Source organism: Trematomus bernacchii, unplaced genomic scaffold (genome assembly GCF_902827165.1).
Source record: "Trematomus bernacchii unplaced genomic scaffold, fTreBer1.1, whole genome shotgun sequence".
In the NCBI taxonomy this organism is placed as follows: Eukaryota; Metazoa; Chordata; class Actinopteri; order Perciformes; family Nototheniidae; genus Trematomus; species Trematomus bernacchii.
In genome coordinates, this window is record NW_022987839.1 from 6,797,577 (window position 1) to 6,822,509 (window position 24,933).

The 24,933-nt window shown below is 39.1% G+C and overlaps 2 protein-coding genes across 6 annotated transcripts in view; both read left to right on the forward strand.

Annotated features, from left to right (window-relative positions):
* Nucleotides 1–1,581: 1,581 nt before the first annotated feature.
* On the forward strand, nucleotides 1,582–2,269 carry LOC117500307 (E3 ubiquitin-protein ligase TRIM38-like). The gene has a single exon (XM_034153130.1). It carries the CDS (start codon nucleotides 1,617–1,619, stop codon nucleotides 2,253–2,255), a length of 639 nt encoding a protein of 212 aa, XP_034009021.1. The 5' UTR covers nucleotides 1,582–1,616; the 3' UTR covers nucleotides 2,256–2,269.
* Nucleotides 2,270–6,869: 4,600 nt separating this feature from the next.
* Nucleotides 6,870–24,933, forward strand: part of zmynd11 (zinc finger, MYND-type containing 11) — a 36,634-nt gene continuing 18,570 nt past the window's right edge. For 4 of the 5 annotated variants that reach the window (XM_034153022.1, XM_034153025.1, XM_034153024.1 and 1 more), the window contains exons 1-5: nucleotides 6,870–6,994; nucleotides 11,543–11,678; nucleotides 16,995–17,154; nucleotides 19,354–19,377; nucleotides 24,175–24,339. In XM_034153022.1, the coding sequence (XP_034008913.1) occupies nucleotides 11,548–11,678; nucleotides 16,995–17,154; nucleotides 19,354–19,377; nucleotides 24,175–24,339 (480 nt within the window). In that variant the 5' untranslated portion in view covers nucleotides 6,870–6,994; nucleotides 11,543–11,547. The remainder of the gene's footprint in view (nucleotides 6,995–11,542; nucleotides 11,679–16,994; nucleotides 17,155–19,353; nucleotides 19,378–24,174; nucleotides 24,340–24,933) is intronic. The other variant, XM_034153023.1, reaches the window with a different exon arrangement.

Consider the following 24,933-nt stretch of genomic DNA (forward strand, 5'->3'; position numbering starts at 1 on the left):
ACATCAATAATCCAGATCTGTAAAGTCACTAATACTACTACTACTACTACTACTACTACTACTACTACTACTACTACTACTACTACTACTACTACTACTACTACTACTACTACTACTACTACAGTACAGTGGAGTAAAAGTAAACCATTTACCTCTGAATTGTAGTAGGAGTAGAAGTACAAAGTAGCATAACATGGAAATACTCAAGTAAAGTATACAGACCCTTAACATTTTACATAAGTACAGTACTTGACTTAATGCACTTAGTTACACCACCACCACTTCAATTACACTATATATATATATACTAGGGCTGTCAGTCGATTAAAATATTTAATCGCGATTAATCGCATGATTGTCCATAGTTAATCGCGATTAATCGCAAATTAATCGCACATTTTTTATCTGTTCTAAATGTACCTTAGAGGGATATTTTTCAAGTTTTTAATACTCTTATCAACATATGAGTGGACAAATATGCTTTATATGTTTGTTTATTATCATTTGAACAATGACAAATATTCTCATGAATATTAAACACAACAACCTCTGAACATTACAAATATTCGCCTCAATTCAACCTGGAACCTCTCTCATACAATACAAAGTGTGTGTGTGTGTGTGTGTGTGTGTGTGTGTGTGTGTGTGTGTGTGTGTGTGTGTGTGTGTGTGTGTGTGTGTGTGTGTGTGTGTGTGTGTGTGTGTGTGTGTGTGTGTGTGAGAATGTGGAGACACTGTGATGGATCGTTGGAGCTATGTGCCGCTCAAGGCATATATGCTCGAACGTGTGCTGCCTGGACGCTGCAATCATGTTGCGCGTACTATCCGTGCTGAGTGCGCTGACTTTTCGTACAATGTCCCACTGTCTGGCTACCTGCATAAAGTCAAGTGCTCGGCGCAGTTGTCGGCGAAATGTCATCGAAACAGCTCCATATATCCGTTAGCGCAGCTAGCTAGCACCAGATGCTAACAACAACAACACGTAAGGTGTGCCTCGCTCGCACGAGTCGCGCCACGCATACGCACTCCCTCCCGGTCCTCCCGATGGCCAGTCCGGGCCTGCCGGTGAGCGTGGAAGTGTGGTCTGCCACAAGCGAGCGGCAGGAGCTGTCAGCATCAGCTTGTAGATGGTATTTTAAACTCGATGCGCTCTGAAACTACGGGGCGGCCGAGGACAAAAAATACACATGCGTTAATCGCGTTAAAATAATTAGTGGCGTTAATTTTTTTTTGCGTTAACGCGTTATTAACGCGTTAACTTGACAGCCCTAATATATACATCTCTCAAATATGAAAGGGGCAATTACATTATTTTGTGATTTACTTCTAACTCATGTGCAATGTCTTATCTATGCTACTGTGACAAAAAACGGTCAAATGTGGATCAATAGAGTATATTTTATCTTCTCATAATAAAGATGTACTGCCCCTTTAAGAGAAGGCCTTCTGAAACGCATGCAAGTTTGATAACTCCGCCCTCTTCCTCCCGCTCTGAACACCCATTGGTGCAGATCAGCCAATGAGAGGGAAGTAAAGGCCCCGTGTTTGTTTTTGTGTCAGAGCACACTACTTCTCTGATCTCAGAAACTCTCTCACAGTGACTACAACGAGGAGAAATGTCTCAGAAAGGAGCTCAGCTGGACCTGGACTCCATTTCCTGTTCGATATGTCTGGATGTGATGAAGGATCCGGTCACTATTCCCTGTGGACACAGCTACTGCATGGGCTGTATTAAAAACTACTGGGATGGAGAGAAACAGAATGAAAAGGAGAGCTGTCCTCAGTGTAGGAAGGCCTTCACACCCAGACCTGACCTGGTTAAAAACACCATGTTAGCATTCCTGGTGGAGCAGCTGAAGAAGACTGGACTCCTGGATGTTGAGAGGACTGAAACACAGAAAGAGCTGGGGGTGAGTCGACAGAACATTCAGAAGAGGATCCAGGACAGAGAGACATATGTGAAGCTGCTTAAAGAGGAAGAGAAGGCTATCAACAGGTTTGCTAATAAAGCAATGAAGGACAGTCAGGGAAAATTCGCAGTGTGGAACATTATCATGATGAAAATATGCTCTGATGTGAAGCAGAAGATCATATCCCAGCGGGAAATTGAACGAAATCGGGTCAGAAATCTTCAGAAGAAGCTGGAGAAGGAGATCTCTGAGCTGAAGAGCAGAGAAGCTGAGCTGAAAAAACTCACAGGGAGAGGATCTCAACCAGCTTCAACAAATCTACAACTCCCTGCCACCTCTCAGTGAATCTACAGACACATCCAGCATCAAAATCCGTCCTCTGAGATACTTTGACGGAGTGGCAGTAGAGGCGTCATCCGCCATTGAACAATTGGATGAGTTCATGGATAGTATGTCGGCAAATCTCTTAATGCTTGTGAGCGAGGTGGACGTTTTGATGTTGAAACCAGAGCCCACGACCAAAGCTGAATTCAGAACACATACTTGTAGACTCACCATGGATCCAGACACGGCACACCCACATCTGGACTTATCTATGGAGGACACGAGAGTCACAGACATAAACCAACTCCGGCGTCCATGTGCTGATCATCCTGACAGATTCGAGGTTCACAAGCAGGTCCTGAACGAAGAGGCGATTGTTGGACGCTGTTACGTGGAGATAGAGTGGGGAGGGTCTATGGTTGATTTTGCTCTCGCATACTGGAGTAATGAAAGAAAAGGGGACAACAATGAAGTTAGATTTGGATTCAACCAAAAATCTTGGGTACTACGTTGTACCGAAGGGGGCTTCCATTTTGCACACAATTGTGAGACCGTTAAGTACCCAGCTATTGAGTTCAACAGAGTAGGAATTTTCCTGGATCACAATGCAGGTGTTCTGTGTTTCTACAAGATCAAGGGTGACACCATGACCCTCCTCCACAGAGTCCAGACCACCTTCACTGAGCCTCTCTATCTGGGGTTTACATTTTATGACAATGCTGGAGACTATGCTGAGATCGTCTAACTCTAACTAGCCGTATAAAGTACTTGGGTTAAATGTTGTGTGGATGTTTCGTTTAACTCATTTTGTCTCTTTGCTGAGAGTGCTGACCCCACAGAGATCAGCTGTCAATCAAACTGCCTATCGTTTTGGTTGAATTTGTGCTAATGTTTTTTGTTCTTTTTTACCATGCTGAATGTATGATGGGATGTGTGAACAAAACTGAAGGCTTACATAATCAATAACGTTTTTTTTATTGAAGAATGATTGAAGTTTTGTCTCCTTTTCTTCGTCCCAGGGTGTCATACAAATGTGTGAATGTTATAGGATATTTGATTACATTCAACTTTATTGTCATTGCCCATTGCAAGTACAATTAAATGCAGTTTGCATACAACCTGAAAGTGCGTGAGGTTTCAATAAATTCACATAAAAACAATGTTGAAGTTTTGTACATAAATGTATACATATGAATACTTTTTGGGGGGAAATTAGCACATTGAAAATGACTTTTTTACTGTTTTTCCTCCTTTATTCAAGAAAAATATATATAATATATTATATATATATATATTATATTATATATATTATATATATATTTTATATATATATATATATATATTGTACATATACTCATTTAAATTCAGTAGTTCAAACAGCAACAGGGTAAGGGTGAAAAACAGGACAGCACAGATTAAAGATATCAAAAATTAAATCAAAGATACAAATTATAATGAAAAACTATGAAATAAGAAATGAATAAAAAATAAAAATGAGCATACATATTGGGTCATATAAACTATGAAGTAAGAAATGAATGAAAATGAACATACATATTGGGTCATATAAACATATTACATATTAGATATATTAACATGGGTTGTGGAAACTGTGCATTATTGACCCCTTGTTGTGCAGCCTGATGGCTACAGGCACAAAAGACTGTCCGAGGCGCTTGGTGCTGTGTCGTGGAGGGATGAGTCTGTGGCTGAACGTACTCCTCATCTTCACTAGCTCTGCATGGAGTATGTGGGAGGGGTTCTCTAGGATGCTGTCGAGCTTCCTCCTCGTCCTCCCCTCTGCCACCTCCTCCAGATTGTCCAGTTGTACTCCAACTACAGAGCTAGCCTTCCTCACCATCCCTTGTGTTGGTGTTTCCCCCCCAGCACACCACGGCAAAGAAGAGCACACTGGCCACCACAGACTGGGAAAACATCTGCAGCAGCCTCGTGCACACGTTGAATGACCTGAGCCTCCTCAGGAAGAACAGCTTGCTCTGTCCCTTCCTGAAGAGAGCATCAGTGTTGTCTGACCAGTCCAGTTTATTGTGTAAGTGCACTCCCAGGAACTTGTAGCTGTTCACCACCTCCACATCCTCCCCCCTGATGGTGATGGGGGTCAGAGGCCTCTTCCTGCTCCGCCTGAAGCCCACCACCAGCTCCTTAGTCTTGCTGATGTTGAGCTGGAGGTGATTGTTGTATATGTATATACCAGTGGCGGCCGGTGGTCTTTTTTTTTGGTGGGGCTCTTGACGTACCGTAAGTGACCTACCCGGGGGGTCCGGGGGGTTTCCCCCCGGAAACTTTTTTCGAGAAATGACCCCTTAAATGATGACTTCTGGTGATGTTAGAGGGGGGGGGGGAAAGGAGAAATCGAGGCTTAAAAATATGAGAAGACGGATCAATACCTCCATAATCTTCAGTGTGGAAAATATTATTTATCAACCTGAACATCTACTACTTTACCAGGAATTTGTGTTCTCAGAACTGGTCTGTTTTTTTCTTTCTTAAAACTGTTCATGTTTTATGAACCAACACCTTCACCAAGTAGCTTTACAGTGAACTGCATGTGAGATATCAAATTAATAGCATCTTTTCAGTAGCATTAATTATAAATATTTAAGTGGTTCAATACAAGTCACTACAGCATTTCAAACTGAACTGTGAATAAATGCAATTTAAAAAAAATAACCACAGCACAAAATGTCATAAATTGTGTTTTTTCTTTGTTTCTCTGAGGATTATTTACAAACAGGCTTATTTACATATAGCAATAACTCAGAAATGAAAAAGCTACATCGTCTAACACGAACAACCACTTAGCATAATGATAATATATGTGTTATGTACAATGTAACTGGCAAGGCTAGAGCAAGAAAGAACATAAAGTTTGCAAAAGGTTTAAATAACTTCAAGTATCTGTCTTCAGATTACGTGGAGGTTTTAGTCCGATGGGAAGCAGATTTTAAGCGACACCGAAGATAAACCAAAAATGTGGTGGAGCTGCAAACCGTGTAGTGTTGCTGGGACAGAACAGGAGCTATAACCGTTGGAAAATACATCACAGACAATGCAACAAACGTGGAGACAGAACAATCACTTCTGTGATAAATGCCCACTTATTAATAAACTTCTAACAACCATGGGAAACCTCCTCTCTACATATAAAGTGATATCCAAGCATGGGAAACAAAAGACAGCATTTACCTGTTTGCATCCAGCTAGCCAAGCCTTTCTTGTGTACCAGCTACTTGTGAAGCCTCGTGTATAAATGTTGTCTTTTTCACGAGATTGCTGCGATATATTCAAATCGGGTTGGTCCGGTGCAAGGTCTTTAAGCAACAATTTATCTGCCAAACTTCTCCTTTCGAAAGGATTGGAGATTAGCTCTTGAACAGAATTAGCCGGGGACCGAGGTCCGGAGACTCCACCTGCACACGAAGCCATCCTCATCAACTACTGCGTCAACCGGATACGAGTCACTGTCCAAACTACTCACAGACTGCACTGGGCGCTGACATTGGCGCCCGGTGACCGTCATCTTTGACGACGCTGATTGGCTGAAATTATATTTTCGCGGCATAGTTTACACGTTACAGATAGCAACAGTCAGCTGCTGGTGGCTGCTGCTGCACTGGTTGAAGGCTCCTCTCTTAGCGCCCAGACGAGAGAAGGTGCATGGGCAAGGCCAGGCAGGAAACATGTGACTTATCAGTAACTTTAGACATCGTAACACAATTTTAAACGAGATTTTATTGTAGATTATACATTTTACTGATACCAATTATATAATATTTACCTTGTTCATTAAAAATAAAAATAAAAACATATATATTTTTTTAAACATATTTTTTTTTTTTAATTTTAATTTTAATTATTATTATTATTATTTTTTTTCAATATGGGAAGAGGTGGGGCGGCGCCCCTAGCGCCCCTATGGACCGGCCGCCACTGGTATATACATACATATAAGTAAATGGAGAACGAAATATAAAGACAATTGTGATTAAAAACAAAATGTAACATTTCAGGTAAATATATTTATCCGATACACATTTGGTTTTGACTTCCTTCGTATTTTATGGATAGATACTTATTGGATCCCAATTTAGGGATTTCTTGTGTTACAGCAGCAGAGTGTTCAGGCAATACACTATTTAAAAGGTGGAATAATAACACAATCAGAAATAAACAGCAAATATAAACATATAACAGTAGAAAGCCCATACAATATAAAATATTCTGAATAGTTAAAATCTTTGATAAAAGACAAAAAAAATGCAGCAACAGAAATATAGATTTATACTACAGGAGCAGAGACATGTATACATATGATATAATATAAATGAAATGACAGATGTGCAAGGTGGCTGCATAGTTATTGAGAGGGAAAAACTAAAACTATGGGGCAGTGAGTTCTCTGGCAGCCACAGGTGATGTTTTTTTTAATAGTGGTGCCATATTGTTGTAATTTTAAGTAAACGTGTGCAAAAGTCAGTCGATTTCTTCTTGTGAATTTCTTCACCATTGCTGATGACCAGTAAATTGACTCTGACATGGAAGATGGGCGGACTGCCCCTTTAATTCCCCGGGTTTTAGGTGCAGTAAATCGGATTCCACCACTAGAGTTCTCCCTCTGTTTACCTCTGAGTGTTCACACACAAACCACCAGTCTCCAAACCAGCCGGAAAATCACTAATGTGAGCTTTCTGGTGCTCCATCCTTCAAGGATTTGTGTGTTAGTGACACCGGAGCAAAAGGTGAGTTTTATTTTTGTATTATTTTCAAGAAAAATGGCAAGAAAAAGTGACAACACTGCGGCTAGTTAGCACTGTTAGCTTAGCATTAGCTTAGCAGTAGCTCCTTATCCCGTGATGGAGGATTGTGAACATGGCGCCTCCAAAACAAGCGAGCCGTTTGCTTATTAGCAGACTTTGTTTGTGACGGATTTTTTAGCTTGAAGTGAAGCCAAAAAACACCTCCTATGTCGCTTTTATTGTGTATTTTTGTTGTTGACAAGTTGACTAGCTTTGGTTTAGCTACCGATAAGCTAATGCTAGCAACGTAGCATCGCTGACTGAAAAATAAATAACTCGCCAACCATACATGTAATGTTATTATGGGGAATTTATGTTATTAATTATGACACATTACATCTAAAGTGGCTGTTTGGTGTTATTAAGTGCAAGTTAAATCGGTTATTTTGTCTTGATGTGCTTTGACGTTATCTAGCATGCTTGTAGCTAAATACAGCTCGTTTAACAATAATGCATTTATTTTTAATTTATATAGTGCGTTTTTAAATATACATAGACCATTTTTTTTTTACAAAAGGCACACTTAACAAAGACAGTCGCTGAAAAAAGATAATTTAAAATACACATTGGCAAAAGCCCGTGGCCTTCCCTCTTTGTTGCCAAATCTACCAGTTGTGTTAAATGTGGCATTTATTTTGACATGCGTTGTTTGAAGTCTGATTATCCAGATGCTATTTCATATAATATATGTAATCCAGGAGTCATAGACAGATGTGTTCTCCTCATCAGCATGGTTGATATTGACAATGCTGCATCCTGTGTTAACTGTGCTACTGTCATTTAATCGATATCATAACAAATATACATGATTCTTGATATGCAGTGGTGTAAAGTAACTAAGTACCATTTTGAGGTACTTGTACTTTACTTGAGGATTTCAAACTTGTGCTACTTTGTACTTGTACTCCACTACAATTCTGGGGTAAATCCTGTACTTGTACTCCACTACATGTATTTAATACCTCTATATAAATTAAATGTATTATTATTATTATTAGTTACTTTACAGATGTGGATGAATGATGTGAAATATAATCAAGTGTTAAATCAGACTTTAGTTCCACCTGGAGTAAATCCACAAGCTACCCTGCAGTATACAAAGTCATTCAAACTAGCTGCACCTTTACCAGCTTTGAGAACACTTTAATGATCAATCATTATAAAACATATCATATATATTATTCTGAAATGGACCAATCTGCACAATGACTACTTTTACTGTAACAGAGTATTCCTAGACTCTGGTACTTCTACTTTTACTCAAGTACAAGATCTGAGTACTTCTACTTAAGTACAACATTAAAGTACTTAACTCCCATCTCTGTTGACATGGAGACACGTTTTTGAGGAGCTGTCATTTCCCCTGGGAGCCGAATCCCCCTCAACCTGTCCTCTAATTGGCTCCCTTTGTCGGACTAATTGCTTAGGTAGCATTTGTTCATACTGTAGTGTGATCCTCTGCAGACAGATGTGGATAACATTGTGAAAAAAATGGAAAGGAGTGTGTCAATTACAAGAAGAATTGTAAAAGTTATACCACCAGATGTCATTAGATATGGTTCAAATGCATTGGTTCTGTCATAGCTTGATTACTGTTTTGAAATGTGGTCCTATGGAAAAGTGAAACAATACATGTAGCTTAAAATAATGTGCATTATACTGCTCTTACAGAACTAGTGTAATATACATGCATGAACAATTGACTTGCGTAACTCTTAGGCAGAGATCTACTTATGCTTTGTTGAAATGTGTCAGAACTGTAACAGTGACACATCCATTAAGATATTATGTAAAACGTATTTTATCTCGGTACGCTCAACACAAACTTGTTTATGATATGCACCATAAAGAAGGTTCATGTTGCCTAAAGTGAATACAAATATGATACAGAAAACAGTCATGTACAGAGCCATGGTCACTCATTGCCGATGCACAAGAGAATACTAAAGATTGGTTCAGACTTTCATTATCTTTGTGGGGATCCTAATAATAAAAGCCAAGACAAAGTTAGCTGTGTGCTGTATTCATGCAAGCCCAGAATGCTGCTGCTGCTTTGGCATCATGGCACAGGTGTTAATTAAACAAGTGCACATTCAAGGTATACAAATAACAGCATTTTTTTCACAGCCTCAAAACCTTAAAATAGCAATGTTTTTAAATTGACACATGCGTCCTTTTCAAGATCCTTATGGCACAGATGGCCCTCCTTCACACCTCCTGACACAGAATGAGGAGGGATCACATTACTAATGAACCGTTACTCCTTCATGTCCCTGTTTTACCTTCATCTGTGTTGTGACACTGTGAAGTCTGCCCAACCACTTTCTTTACAATTTCACTATCTTAGCCGAGAGTGCCGGTCGGTTTAACCCAATTACGGTGGAAAAACTCGTCCCCCAGTCATCCCAAATCTGAGTAAATTAATGTTTACATATTTGTAATGTAATCATACCATTACCAACAATCAGAAATCCTAGGAAAAGAAAAACAGTGCAGAAATAATGACTTCATTAACATATTCACTTAAGAAACACGTGTTAATTAAACAAGTGCACATCCAAGGTATAAAAATAACAGCATTTCGACTTTTTTCACAGCCTCAAAACCTTTACATTTCAGTGTTTTTAAAGTGACCCCTATGTCCTTTTCAAGATCCTTGTTTTATATGATGTTATTTAAGGATATACTGTTTTTAATAGTAAAAACAGGCATTTTTGTTACATTTAAAGGGACCCCTTATGATCACAATAAGTGCTTTAGGTTCGCCTGCCTTGCAAACTTAATATCAAATGCATCAGGCTGATATATGTGTACTCAAGCTCAGATGATGTCTATCCACGAGTCTGTAAGATAGCAGAAATATTAAAAATAATATGCGTAAAGAGATCCCAATCCATCTCAGTTTAAGGACCCTTTACTTTGACCCAAAATAGTGCATTTGTAGAGTTGCCTTTTTTTGCTGCATCTGACCATGTTACCCCCCCCCACGCGGATCCACAGTTCATACTCTCCTGAGAAAAAAGTGTGAAAATGAACATCCTCTGTCAACATCTGTCGTCGCCTTTTCTACTACAAAGTACACCAAAACGCTCCGAGCTTTATTACGGTTAGCTTTTGGCCGCGGTTTATGCAAGTGACATCTTAGGTTTCACGGATGCTTTGGAGGAGAACCGCATTAAATTGGATTCGTAGATATTCCAGGAGTAAGGCCGGGCCTGAGCACCACAGGAAAGAAGCAGCCGGCTTTATTCAGAAGCTTTGAAGGTCTCTAGGCTTTACTCGTCATATTCCTCAGCATCCATCACGGTTCATGTATTTGTTTTGATGTCCCCATGTCACAGAGGGGGCTTGAAGTATTAAGAATGTCCTCGTAATGACAATAATGCTTAATATAAACATGGCTCTGAATGCCTTCCAGGAGAATTATGGCTTAGATGTATGATTTCTTTAAAATAAATGGTGCTTTGATCTGACTTTTAAGCATCATCTGAATGTATGTCTGGTGTTTGCAGCTTCATTTTGACCAACATCAAACACCTAGCATGTGATGAGTGATCACAACAAAGGTCACAACACATATGTCTTAAACTTTATTTCAAAACATCTCCAACGTTTGTGTGAAGTTAGGCACAAACACCTCAAATATCTTTCCTTTTATACTCTGAATGGGTCAGTTGTTGGTCAGTAAAACCACCAGAGGATCTGCTAACAACTTGATATTGAATCAGTCATTAAAAACCATAGCAACAGTTATAATAGCTGAATTAACTTAAGGAATTTCAAGGAAAAAAGACAGAGACCAGAATACCAACCCAAAAAAAATATGATGAAAGATGTATTTTTAGTTTCTTTGCTGTAATCCAAGGTGTCTGAATAAATAATAAATAAGCAAACCTTTCCAGAAATATATCCAAATGATAAGGACTTTTCTTTTTTGTATCTTACTATAAATCATGTTTTCTGTGTCTTAATATTCTGGCCATCTCATTTAACAAGAAGACAGTTTGATTATTACATATTTTGGATTTATTTTGATATTCTTGCTGATTTGTTGAATGAATTATCTGATATATTGCAGCTATTGTCCAAAATGCAACTGATTCACTACTCAAAGCATCCTTTGCTCCTTAATAATAGGAACTCTTGTTAGGTTTGACATGACGCTAATTAAGTGTCAAATGTCTAATTGACCCACCTGATGATCGAGGGTCAGTCGTTTCTTTAGAGACCCTCACATGTGATGCTCATGCTCACCGTCTGTTGTCCACCTGACCACCGTGTGCTCCTATCTTGCCCAAATCACTTGGAAACAAAACAGTGGATTCATTATCTTCACTGGTATTCTTAAATTGATATTAATAACACTAGAAAATGCCTTTTGTCAGTATTTTTGCTGTGAGAATGAACTATACTTCAACCTACTTTTCATCCACGGAACAAAAGATGTAACGCTGATTTTAATGATTGTTGTTGTCCTTTGTTTCCCCGCAGTGAAGATGAATAAGGAAATCATGTCCCGCGTGGTGAAGAAGAGGCTGGCGGACCCGAAGGTGGTGCAGTACGTGTGGGCGGCCATCGAGGTCGTCCGAAACCAGAAACAAATCGCTAACATGGACCGGATCTCCAAGTAAGTACAATCTCAGAAACACTGATAGTGACTGTTTGTGTCTTTACATGATGTGTGTGTACGTTGTCCTTTGACTGTTTGTGTCCTTACATGATGTGTGTGTACGTTGTCCTTTGACTGTTTGTGTCTTTACATGATGTGTGTGTACGTTGTCCTTTGACTGTTTGTGTCTTTACATGATGTGTGTGTACGTTGTCCTTTGACTGAAGTGCACACAAAAGTGTTAAAGGATAGTTTACCCCCAGGAAAATAGAAAAAACGCCAAAATCACACAAGTAGTTTTCAGCTTTCCCACAGTCTTTGAATGAGACACGTGTGACAAATGCTTCCTATAGGAACAGAGACAGAATCACAGCTTATAGTTCAGTGATTTAAATGTCTTAAAAATAAACGGTTTGCACTAACCAGGTCCTGTAAAAAACATTAAATTCTGCTCTCCTCAGCGCAACCTTAAAGCCACGATTGATTCGACTGAGACTAACAGCCACGTGACAGAAAATCTGTGAAACCTGGACTGAACACAGATTACGCAGGAAAGCACAAGATTACATCACAAAAACGTTTAATATTTCTAGGATGTAGAACCCCCTTTCCCCCCCTACCATTAGTAATACTTCTTAAATCTTAATGTGATTCATTTTAATTAATTAATTATTTATTAGCATATTGAACCCCATTTCCTCCCTTTATTTGCATTACTTTTAACACTTTAAAATGTTAGATATATATTTATATTTTATTCCAAATCTTACAAAACATATCAGACTCTAATTTAAGAGAAATTATTGATTTATTTGTATTATTATTATTATTATTATTATTATTATTAGTGTTTGGGTAAATGGAAAATCTTGAATATAAATACTTTACATTTTATTTGACTTTTTGTCAAATACATTCAAGAAAATATAATAATACAAATATTATAGAAATCTTATTTAATTTATACTTACTTTATTCCCCTTTTGTTCTTCGTTCTTCTAGCCATGATTGTACAATTTTTCCATTAGTGGTGCAGAACGTACAGCTTGGGGTTTCAGAGGGTTAAAGGGTTAACTCACTAACTCACTCACTAACTAACTCACTAACTCACTCACTCACTCACCAACTCACTAACCAACCAACTAACTAACTCACCAGCCAACCAACTAACTAACTAACTAACTAACTAACTAACTCACTCACTAACTAACCCACTCACTCACTAACTAAACATGCAGGTAGCTGTGAGTTGTATTTGTCCGTGCCAGTTCAGATGAGGTGAATGGGATTTTGTTTATAGTGCTCCCAGCACTGAAAGGGGACATTGTGCGCTTTCTGGAAACAACGTCCAGGTTATTCTGGGACCGCTCAGCATGAAGCGAGAGGAAATGCAGAGGTGTGGATCTACTAAGTACATACCCTTTTCAAGAAGTAGAGGTGAAAATGCAAGGGTTTTTTGTGAGGGATTTTGTCCTGAAGGTTCAGGGGATTAAATTCAACACGCTGATGACCTGAGGGGAGAAACACAAACATGCCTTTACTTGAAACCACTTTATGTACACGTAGGCGAGTATTATGAATATTTCCCCAGGCTTTTTCTGTTACTAGGCAGGGGGAATAGGTCTGAAGAGCTTAAAAGAAAATGCCTGTTCTTAGAAATTAGATATCACAGGGCTTGGTAACTAAATATATCCTAAAAATTAAAGAATAAATCACAATTTCCGAATTATAATAGCTTAATAACTAAATCTGCACTTTAGTATGAGGGCGCACGCCGAGAGTAAGAGGGCAAATCATAAATACTAAATAAAGAGCATTCTGGATGGAAAAACTCAACTATGGAAAACACCTGAATTGGGTTTTCAAACTGCTGTTTTTGTCCAATCAATACTCCCAAACCCACAGAAAACACATTTACGAACACAGAAAAGCGTTAAAAACTCAACATTTGAAAAGCAGAAACTACTCAATGTTTGGTGTCTTTCCTTTTGAGTAAATCACTACAGATTTGCTGATGAATTCTCAGTTGATTGACTAATCAATTAACGTGCTTGTATACACTCCATATCAGCGATCAATAGTGATTGACAGCTGCTGGATTTACTCGCTCACTGCCACTCTCACCATGAACCTTATATTTCTCTCTAAGTAGAAGCTCAGGTTAGGTTGAACAATTGTACTTTTTTAAAAATAATTTCTTCTGCCTTTTTTGGAGCTTTTTTGTTTGTTTTGCCATAGCCATATTATTTTGGTAAACTTGCCTTTCTTATATCCAATTTTGAACTCAAGAGTTTACAGGACCGTTAATAAAAATGTACATGTTGTGTACTATTTGGATTATTGTGATCAGAAATATTCTACAACTTTTAACAGAGTTGAAGTTAACCCTTAATATTTAAGTTAAAATGTGCTGTATGTCCAATCTAATCAACGGAGCATCCTCTAAAACTTCATAAACAACTCAAAACTAATCAAAATCAGCCCAATGTTAGTTAGAAAATGCCGAATTTCTCATTTAAATCTACTTATTTTGCATCCTTTAAATGTCATAAATGGATTTAACATGCCCAATAACCCCCGTAAAATCACGTTTTACATCTTAAACATCATATTTATGATTTTATCTGTGGAGTGAAATCCCACAATGCAGACAGACGACAGATCATTAGGCCGAACGAGACATTTAGCGCTTCTCGTAGCCAAAAACAGTACCCGACAACGAGTGGCTGTTGTCATGGCAACAGCAAGCAGCGACACACACACACACACACACACTTTCACACGCTATCTTTTTGTGGTAAAGAGCGAGGTGACTTTGAAATGGTGGAGAATTATGTTGTGATTATAAAATAAAAAGTGGATTTTTTTCTTTAAAATCTAACTATAAAGTCATGGTTGTAAATATAAAATAGGTAACTGTTAGTGTGTAGGAAATATTGATATGTTTAGCACTGCTGATTGTTATGAAGAAGTGGCCCTATTGATCAGAATAAAGTCAGTGAGGCAGCGTACACATAATTAACTCTCTCACATGATGGATATTTAATCATCGAGACACATTAGTCTGGCTTTTTTAAACCAGTCACTTAATCAATAACGAGGCTTTTTGATAATTAACAAAACCTGGTGTGTGTTCGACCAACTGTGAAATTCATTTACATTTTATAGTCCAAACTAGAAGGGCGTTTGTAGAGCGCACCAACATTTCTCCTAATGTTATCCCTACTGAAAAGAGGTGAACAAACGCATGTTATCTTAATAAAATACACAGAATGAAATGTCAGAAACTGTAGAAATAGAAATGATCATTGGATTACTACATTTCTCACGGACTCGTTCAAAGACTGTTGGACATTTTAAAATCTGATGAATTGGGACGACATTTGTAATCGTTTGACAGCCATTTAATCATGAATTTACTAACAAAACTAATATATAAAAATGTATGTTTTTAATAATTTTCTCTGTTTTATATTTTTATTTATAACAAAATATCTTGGGGTTTTGTAAGTCTGGGAAAGGAGCAATTTTGACATTTATTTTTTAACTACTTACTGTCTATAGACTGACATTTGATGTGTTCTGAGGTATTTAGTTACCAATCATGTGTAACAAATACCCAGATATACATTTGCAGTTGACGGTAGTAAGAGAGAGATATTGATACGTTATTGATAATGGTAAGAGGGAGATATTTAAAAGTTTGGAGCTCCTGTTAATTTGATTTTAAAATCGTACTGGTTTAAGTAATGGAGTCTGACTGGTGCTCACCTCACAGACTCACAATACGCCTGTTCTTTGTCAGTCAGGAGTAAACACACTCTCACCTGACGTATTCTGCTCATTGGCTGTCGGCCAGTCGAGGATACATGACCTCAGCTCAGAGCTTCACTGCCACTCAGACAGTGCAGTAATCAAGCTGCAGGACATTACAAGAGGAAACTGATGAGAAGTGAGGTTTTATTGTCAACATCAGAAGTCTTAAATCTGAGGGCCCAGGCTCCTCCAATAATGCAACATAGAAAATACTTAAGGAGGACATATTCTGCTGATGTTCAGGTGTATATCAGTATGTAGTGTCTCTACTTTAAAGAGTCCTCTCCTGCTGATGTTCAGGTGTATATCAGTATGTAGTGTCTCTACTTTAAAGAGTCCTCTCCTGCTGATGTTCAGGAGTATATCAGTATGTAGTGTCTCTACTTTAAAGAGTCCTCTCCTGCTGATGTTCAGGTGTATATCAGTATGTAGTGTCTCTACTTTAAAGAGTCCTCTCCTGCTGATGTTCAGGTGTATATCAGTATGTAGTGTCTCTACTTTAAAGAGTCCTCTCCTGCTGATGTTCAGGTGTATATCAGTATGTAGTGTCTCTACTTTGAAAGAGTCCTCTCCTGCTGATGTTCAGGTGTATATCAGTATTTAGTGTCTCTACTTTAAAGAGTCCTCTCCTGCTGATGTTCAGGTGTATATCAGTATGTAGTGTCTCTACTTTAAAGAGTCCTCTCCTGCTGATGTTCAGGTGTATATCAGTATGTAGTGCCTCTACTTTAAAGAGTCCTCTCCTGCTGATGTTCAGGTGTATATCAGTATGTAGTGTCTCTACTTTAAAGAGTCCTCTCCTGCTGATGTTCAGGTGTATATCAGTATTTAGTGTCTCTACTTTAAAGAGTCCTCTCCTGCTGATGTTCAGGTGTATATCAGTATTTAGTGTCTCTACTTTAAAGAGTCCTCTCCTGCTGATGTTCAGGTGTATATCAGTATGTAGTGTCTCTACTTTAAAGAGTCCTCTCCTGCTGATGTTCAGGTGTATATCAGTATGTAGTGTCTCTACTTTAAAGAGTCCTCTCCTGCTGATGTTCAGGTGTATATCAGTATGTAGTGTCTCTACTTTAAAGAGTCCTCTCCTGCTGATGTTCAGGTGTATATCAGTATGTAGTGTCTCTACTTCAAAGAGTCCTCTCCTGCTGATGTTCAGGTGTATATCAGTATGTAGTGTCTCTACTTTAAAGAGTCCTCTCCTGCTGATGTTCAGGTGTATATCAGTATGTAGTGTCTCTACTTCAAAGAGTCCTCTCCTGCTGATGTTCAGGTGTATATCAGTATGTAGTGTCTCTACTTCAAAGAGTCCTCTCCTGCTGATGTTCAGGTGTATATCAGTATGTAGTGTCTCTACTTCAAAGAGTCCTCTCCTGCTGATAAAAGTAAAAGACAGTAGACCAAATGGTTTAATATTGTGCCGCCCTGGTTTCAAAGATGTAAAGCATATTTTTTAACCATTAAAATAATTTATTAACCGTTTGCACATAACTAAAATACTCCTCCTCACCTGCCGTCCAGGTACCTGAGCCGGATGTTCGGGATGCACCCGAAGGAGACGGCGCGGCAGCTGAGCCTGGCGGTGAAGGACGGGCTGGTGGTGGAGACGCTGACCGTCGGATACAAAGGATCGAAGGCCGGCATCGAGCAGGAGGGATACTGGCTGCCCGGGGACGAGATGGTGAGCTCAACTATGGAAAACACCTTCATTGTGTTTCAAACTGCTGGTTTTATACAACCAACATTCCCAAACCCACAAAAAATACATTTAGGAATACACTGAAAAGCATTAAAAACTCAACATTTAAGAAGTACTACACAACATTTGGTGTTTTTCAGTTTGTGTGTACAGAGAGATGGAAATACTGTTCCCACAATCCCGAATACAAAAATACAAATATATATATACACACAATCAACAGACACATTTATACATCAATAAAAGCACAACAATACAAAGTAACCGTCACTTAAGCAGACTGAACTGGGAATCATTTCTCTAGATTATGTGTTACTGATCCCCGAAAAGTGACAAGATTCACAATTTGTATGTCTGGTATTTACTTGGTGTGTGTCTGTGTTCACACTGTGGGCAACACTTTATGAGAAATCCCTAGAAATCCATTGTTTCCTGCTGAATATGAACAACTGTTAGCTTACACTGGCCTTCTTAATTGTTTTCCAATCGATGGGATTTAGTTTTAAGATGAAGTAGAAGCTGTCAAAACCAGAAATATCATTCCAGAAATATAATTCTAGCCAATCAAAGCTCAACTGTTAAAATAGACGGTAACGGTTGAGGCTCATCTGCTTAGTATCGTCTTGAATTATATAATAAAATGCCTCTAACAGTATCCTAAACTCGCATGTGATGAGATTCATTTAAACCAGAAAGGTCCTAAAAACTACAGTCATTTAATATGAGAAGATCAAGAAACTTCTGATATCCCACCGGAGAAAGTTAGACATGGTTGCTTTCAAAATTACATGTTGGACTAATTGGTTAATGGACTAATTGTAGACGGCTCCTTAATGATTGCAATTATACTAAAAGTATATAAAAGTATTGTAGAATAGCTGCTTATGTCACTAAATCAATTGGATGTCAGTTGTTATTAATAGCTTAAGTGTGTCATTGGTTCACCTCCAAAATACTGCTTCCCTTTATTCATGTCTTTATAAACTGAGATGCATGATGAAAAGAAAGCGATATTAATGTATGAAAAAGCCCTAATGTCCTGATAATAAACAGACTGTCTCTCTCTCTGCTAATAAAGAGTAACTAGTCCTTTTAGTTAACACAGTTTCAGTCATTTGCATCAGGTTCCATATTTGAGTCGAGCTCACAGATTCTGTCACGAAGCCGTCCATCTGTCGAGTTGCTCGCAGTGTGAACACAGTGTTAAACACACGCACACACACACACACACACATACACACACACACACACACACACACACACACACACACCAATATATGTCTGTTGTGCAGAGATCAAGAATGATTAAGATGAGGACTCTTTAGTTTCCTGCGTGTGTGCTCGAGCATCCCTCCTCTGTGCAGAGATGTGATATTAACTTTTTTTTATTCTTCTCATGTGAAGTCCCTGCTTTAATTCCGTCTTATTTCCCCTGTTAGTTCACAGCGTAGAGATGCTCTTATGTGTCACATTGGTTTCACAGCAGCACTACCTGGGGAGAATCCACCATGTGTTATGCAAAGAGCACTTAATGGATTACTGTGGCTTTAACGTTGTGTATCTGGTGGATGCTTTAATCCCAGTGCTTTTTGCAAGAGGATGCTCGCAGTATCTGTCATGCTTTAAAACTACAATCATCCATGTGCAGGAAAGTCAGAAACAGCTGTTGTGATTTGAGTTATATGAAACTAGGATTATTGTATTTGTTTTCAAATTGAGTAGTTACCAAGAAAATACCAATCCAGCATCCAAGGTGTTTGGATTACAAGCCAGAAAAGGAGTAATGGGACAAAATATGCAAGATTTAGGAATGAAATACCAGTAATGTTCTTGTCTCACCACGAAATATTTAAACAAGCGCATCATCTGTGATTCAAAGGAAAGACATATCATGTAGGAAATAACTGAAAGAGACTTATTCTCAATATGATAATGTGATAAATGCTTATACACAAATACGAAATACCAGTTTTATTGACATTTTCTAGATGAAACCTTTGCATCCAAGGTGTCAGGATTACACGATGATTGGGGAATGTAATGCCTGTAGTGTCAACAGAAGTGATTGATATGATAGAAAAGCACAACACAACATGACTCCAATGTCCAGCGGAGATCAAGGTGTTTTGTTTTAGCAGCCAGACTTATAAACACTACTCTCTGAATCACTTGCAATCACAGGAGCCGGAAGCAGAGGGAAACAAGGTAAGGGCTGAATATTTATTATCAAACAAATTCAGGGTTTATTCCCTCCTTCTCTTCCCCCCCCCCCAACTAACATCATTCTGTGAGAAATCGCCACATTGCAGCCAGGCTGGGATTTGAGTGAATCTTTTCCGGGCAGGTTGCAAAATAATTGAGACGGCAGTTTGTTCTGGTTAGTGCTGAAGGTGGAGGCTGTGTTAAAATATAATTATAAAGTATTCTTGCACTGTTTGTGAGTTGCACCTTTAAACCAAATTATAACACAAGCTGAATTGCCGACAGTCTATAGAGTGGTGCAGGAATGAGTCTTTCAACCAGGAAATGAGTCAGCATTTTACCACTTCGGGGCCCCGTGTCTCAACAGTTTTTAGATCATGATTTTTGTTAGAAAATAAGGTCTGTGGTTAACACAAGCTGAAGAGATTTGTATTCTACAACATAAAATACATCACTAAATACCCAACTGGTGAATTTAGAAAACGGTGGTTGCTAACAAGTGTCTAAATGAGACTACTAAAACGTCATCACACCCAACATTAGCCACCTTTAGCTTAGCGGTGGTGACGTGAAGTCATGTGACCGTGCTGTAGTTCCTTTATAGCCCAACATTAGCCACCTTTAGCTTAGCGGTGGTGACGTGAAGTCATGTGACCGTGCTGTAGTTCCTTTATAGCCCAACATTAGCCACCTTTAGCTTAGCGGTGGTGACGTGAAGTCATGTGACCGTGCTGTAGTTCCTTTATAGCCCAACATTAGCCTCCTTTAGCTTAGCGGTGGTGATGTGAAGTCATGTGACCGTGCTGTAGTTCCTTTATAGCCCAACATTAGCCACCTTTAGCTTAGCGGTGGTGACGTGAAGTCATGTGACCGTGCTGTAGTTCCTTTATAGCCCAACATTAGCCACCTTTAGCTTAGCGGTGGTGACGTGAAGTCATGTGACCGTGCTGTAGTTCCTTTATAGCCCAACATTAGCCATCTTTAGCTTAGCGGTGGTGAAGTCATGTGACCGTGCTGTAGTTCCTTTATAGCCCAACATTATCTTTTTAGTCCTGGAGATTGCATTTACGCTTCAAATTCAGAACATTTATGTGAACATGGGAAGATGATCCTGCTGAACAAAACTTGTAAGTATCATAAACATGCGTCAGCCAAAGATCCAATGAAAAAATCCCCTTGGCTTTATGCTAAGGAGCCCTTGCAATGCTAACTTCCTGGTTGACTCACTGCACCATTTTATTATATTAAACACACTGCCAGAAGCTACCTGCTCTCCTTTTTTAATTCTGCTGTGAAAAGCTTCATGAAAGTCCAATGCAGCGCTGTGGCCACATTTCTTGTGGAAGTGCTCTGTGATCTTGATGAAATGTGTGCTCGCTACTTATCTATAGATGTGCTTTTCCTTGATTTTTAAAAACAGAAACACTCACTAGGTGCAGCTTAAAGCTTTACATAGTCCTTGGCATTCAAACGGTGCCGACCAGAGTCAAATATCAAGTGTAAATTCACCTTGAACACCAAATTGTTAATGAGATAACAAGCAATGTAAGCATAGCTGCAGGTTGGTAGCAAGCATCTGTGTGGTAGTGTTTCTCCTCAGAGGGGGGGGTGTTAACCGTGATCTTAACTTCTGTCTTGCATGCGTGTTCCTTTAATTTCTTTATTTTCAATCGATGCAACAGGAGTCGGGGGAAGGATGTGTGTTTGTGTGGTGGTGATGTTTAGTTTTTTTCCATGCCTGCTGCTAGAACTGAATCCGACAGCGATGGGTTTAGTTAGCGGTCACTTAGTGGACAGAGTTTAAATATAAGAAGTTAAACAGCTGCTACATGGAGACAGCTGCCTGGAGAAAACCCAGCTGGCATGCACTGTGTCCTCATGATGACCTTTTAGGAATCATTTTTATCCTCAAGCAGATAACAACGGCGCTTAAACACCAATCATGACACTTAAAAATAGCTCAGTCTTGAAAAAACTCATGTTTAATGCTCTCTTGCTTCAATTCAGATTGGATTAAACCAGGTTTTCCCTAAATAAACTCACTTTTTAACCTACTTTTTGCATATTTAAAGAAGGAATGTTATATTTTCAGGGGTTAAACTAACTTGAATGAGCCAAAATGCACATTATTTCATTTAATTTCCTTGTACCAATGCAGTTCTCATCTTAACACCCTGTTTTGTACTTCTCTGAGTGCTCTACAAGCTTCTAAACAATGATTGTTCAAGATGCACAGTGTAATACAGTCATAATCCAATTAAAAAGAACATTGCACAGTTGAGTAATTGCACAGGTTATATAGCTTAAGTATTGTTGTTATTGCAAAGTTTGATAGGGTTTGAGTTGCTGTCATTTTAAAGCAATGCAGTTTACCTCTCAAAGAAACAGGAGATGAATCTCTGGGATGTTTTTGTGAAAGGTATTTAGAAATCCTGCTATCCTGCAGCTGAACTTTTCTGGCGAGTCCCAGCATGACATGGAAAGTTCAGATTTATTAACCAGAGCAGGAAGTCCAAGCCGCTTTTTAGCCCCATTTCTCCCGCCAAAAAGCACAGAGGTATTTCACAGATGTTTGGAGAAGAGATTTGAACCCAAAGGCAGAGTTTTTGGCTGCCTGATTTTACTGGTTTGGGCTTTGGTTCAACCCGATTTGACCAGAATATCTTACATTTTGCAGCCTCTTAGCAGACATTCCTACAGTGTATCTGCTATTGTTTTAAATAGGGCTGCACAATTAGCTGAAATGTATGAACTAGTGCAATATTATCATCATTTGTCGGCTGCAGAGATATCCCCGCCAATCATATCCTTGACACTTAACGACACTGACATTTATTTGGTACACATCGTCAAAATTGCACCATTTTAATATATTCCTCCAATGATAATGACAACAATGATGCAGAAATGATCAATCCATCCCATATCGTAACTGAAAATTGGTCAAAATAATTGCAAATAGTTATTTTTTCCAAATCATGCACCCCTAATTTGAACCCAAAGGCTAATTTTCTGCCTTTTCCATCAGATTTCTTCACATGGTGCTTTGGTTGAACCCATCTTTCACAGATTTTCTTGCATTTACACCCTTTTGGAAGACATTCATATGGTTTTTTTTATTGTTTCAAACATCTGTAATATCTGTTTTGGCTTGGGTCCCAATTCTCTCCACTTCCTATGTGCTTGGCTCAGAGAGCTGCAGCCTTTTTAAAGTCAGACACTCGTCGCTCATCAGACAGACCGACTATAGTGAAGTGACTCTTGACATTGGACAGAACACGAGCTCCATTTTCTATTTTGTCAAGTGTTTGTGTGGGTGAAGAGGCTGTTACGCTCCAAAAAGTAGACGTACCTTTTCAGGAATCTGTGGATGGATCTGCACAGTTAAGTCACCCCCTTTAAAGTTCAGCGGTTTTACTTTACATGGAGTGGGATTAATCTGACCATGATGACGAGAATTTTAGTAATTTGTTAAGTGTTTGATTGGCCAGAAAGTCACAAATTCCCAAAGCTGCTGGTTGCATCTGAACGTGGCACGGGATATATATATTTACAATGATTTAGAAAAGCAGAACAGAAGATACTTCTTAGCAGCTCGAAACAGAAAATATTTGGCCTTTTGTTTCGCCCCCACTTTCATGGTATGCTCCACCAAAACCACCACCGTTTATTAACTCTGCCTTTTATGAAATACTATATTACTCTTAAGTTCACTTCCACATTCACATCAAGGGGCAGAAGAAAGAAAAATACAAAAACAAGGAGTGCTAAGAAGTTTACAATCCTCAGTTCATCTCGGAGACTTTTCACCTTTTAATTTAACCTGGTACTTCAAACACGATCTTAAAAATGCAGACGAATTAAGAACAATTTAATCAAACTCATCCAGATCATTTCTCGAGTGAAGCTGTTAAATATAGAGCTTTTGGACGAACCTGAAAACCCCGCCGACACCCAGAGTCCAATCCTCCTAAAACCTGTTCACCTCAGATGTAGTTTCCCTTAAAGATGGAGGACTTTAAGGTCTTGTCCTCTCCTCTGCTGTGTCTGGAGGGTCTTTTTGAACTTATCTCCTTTAATTTAACCTGGTACTTCAAACACAATCTTATTTATCAGAGGAAATCTGTTTTTTTTGGTCAAAACAAATTAAAAAATGCAGACAAATTGTAAGAACAATTTCAAACGAATGCATCCATATATATCCTTTATTTAACCAGGTAAAAGCCTCATTGAGATTAAGGTCTCTCTTCTTTTAAGAGCGACCTGGCCAAGAGGGCAGCATGAACAAAGTTACAACAAATTAATACAATACAGCTGAATGAAACGGCACATTAACCAGTCAATAGGCAAATAAAATAAACTGTTATGAAACATTTAAAACAGGCACCATTTTAAAACGACTTGAATTAGGGGATATAAGCGCAATCGCATCGACCAATGGTTTCTTGTTCTCTGTCCTTTAAGATGGACTTGATCAAATCTGAGAGTTTCAGCTCCTTCTGTACCTTATTCCAAGCAGAAGGGGCAGCATATCTAAAAGCTTTGTTACCTAGTTCTGTTCTCACTTTAGTTTTAAATATTGGGAGCGCAGGCCATATAGACTTTGTTTCCAGATGAGTTCAGAGGTGTGGGATCCAACATCAAACCCCCCGACACCCTGAGTACAATCCTCACAAATCTAGTTTCTGTTAAAAATCTAGTTTCTTTAAGGTCTTGTCCTCCCTCCCCCCCCCTGCTGTGTCTGAGGGTCGGAGGGGGGGGGAAGGGGTCACCAGATGTTTCTCTGCTGTGTCTCCTCAGCAGGAATGGGAGGCAGAGAGTCACGACTGGTACTGCTTCGAGTGCCACCTCCCGGGAGACGTGCTCGAGTGTGACAACTGCTTCAGAGTCTACCATCTCAAGTGTCTACCGGACGAGTTCAAGCCCAAAGACGGAGGCTCGCACTGGCAGTGTGGCGCCTGCAGGGTGGGTACTCACAAGATATAATAGATGTTTCATAATATCTGTGGGAAAATCCAAGTTGAGTTTTACGTTACCGTTTCTTTCCTTGGGAAGTCACACTGTCCTTTTCGATTATATTGTAAAGGTAGGTTGCACCTTGTCGAGAGTTACTGATTTTAAAGACAGTAAGTCCCTAAAATGATTTTTCTTTCATCAAATGAGTTCACATGATGTGTCAAAAGGCTCTTCCTGATGACAAGTCCATGTCCCACCAACCTTTAAAGACCTTTTTAGCCTCTTTAAGCTCATTGTTTTGGTTTTAGGGCACATTAATGTCGCATTCCCACTGCAGGGCCTCGCACGGCTTAGTACGGTATAGTTAGGCCTTGGTAGGCCAGGCTCACTTTATGCTGCGTTTCCATTACAGTTTAGGAACTGGGGTAGTATCTATAGTAACGCAGTGTAGGCGGAGCCGTGACGTCATCTTCAATGAGAACCCCAGAAAAACAACACAGCCGTTAGCTGTTAGCACTCAGAGCTCACAGCTCCTCATATATGTTCAGAAACTAGACAAAAGTTAAACAAGTACAAACCACAGACTGCCTGTGTCATGGTGAA

Coding starts and splice junctions, on each gene's coding strand:
- LOC117500307 (XM_034153130.1), top strand. CDS start 1,617: ATGTCTCAGAAAGGAGCTCAGCTGGACCTGGACTCCATTTCCTGTTCG.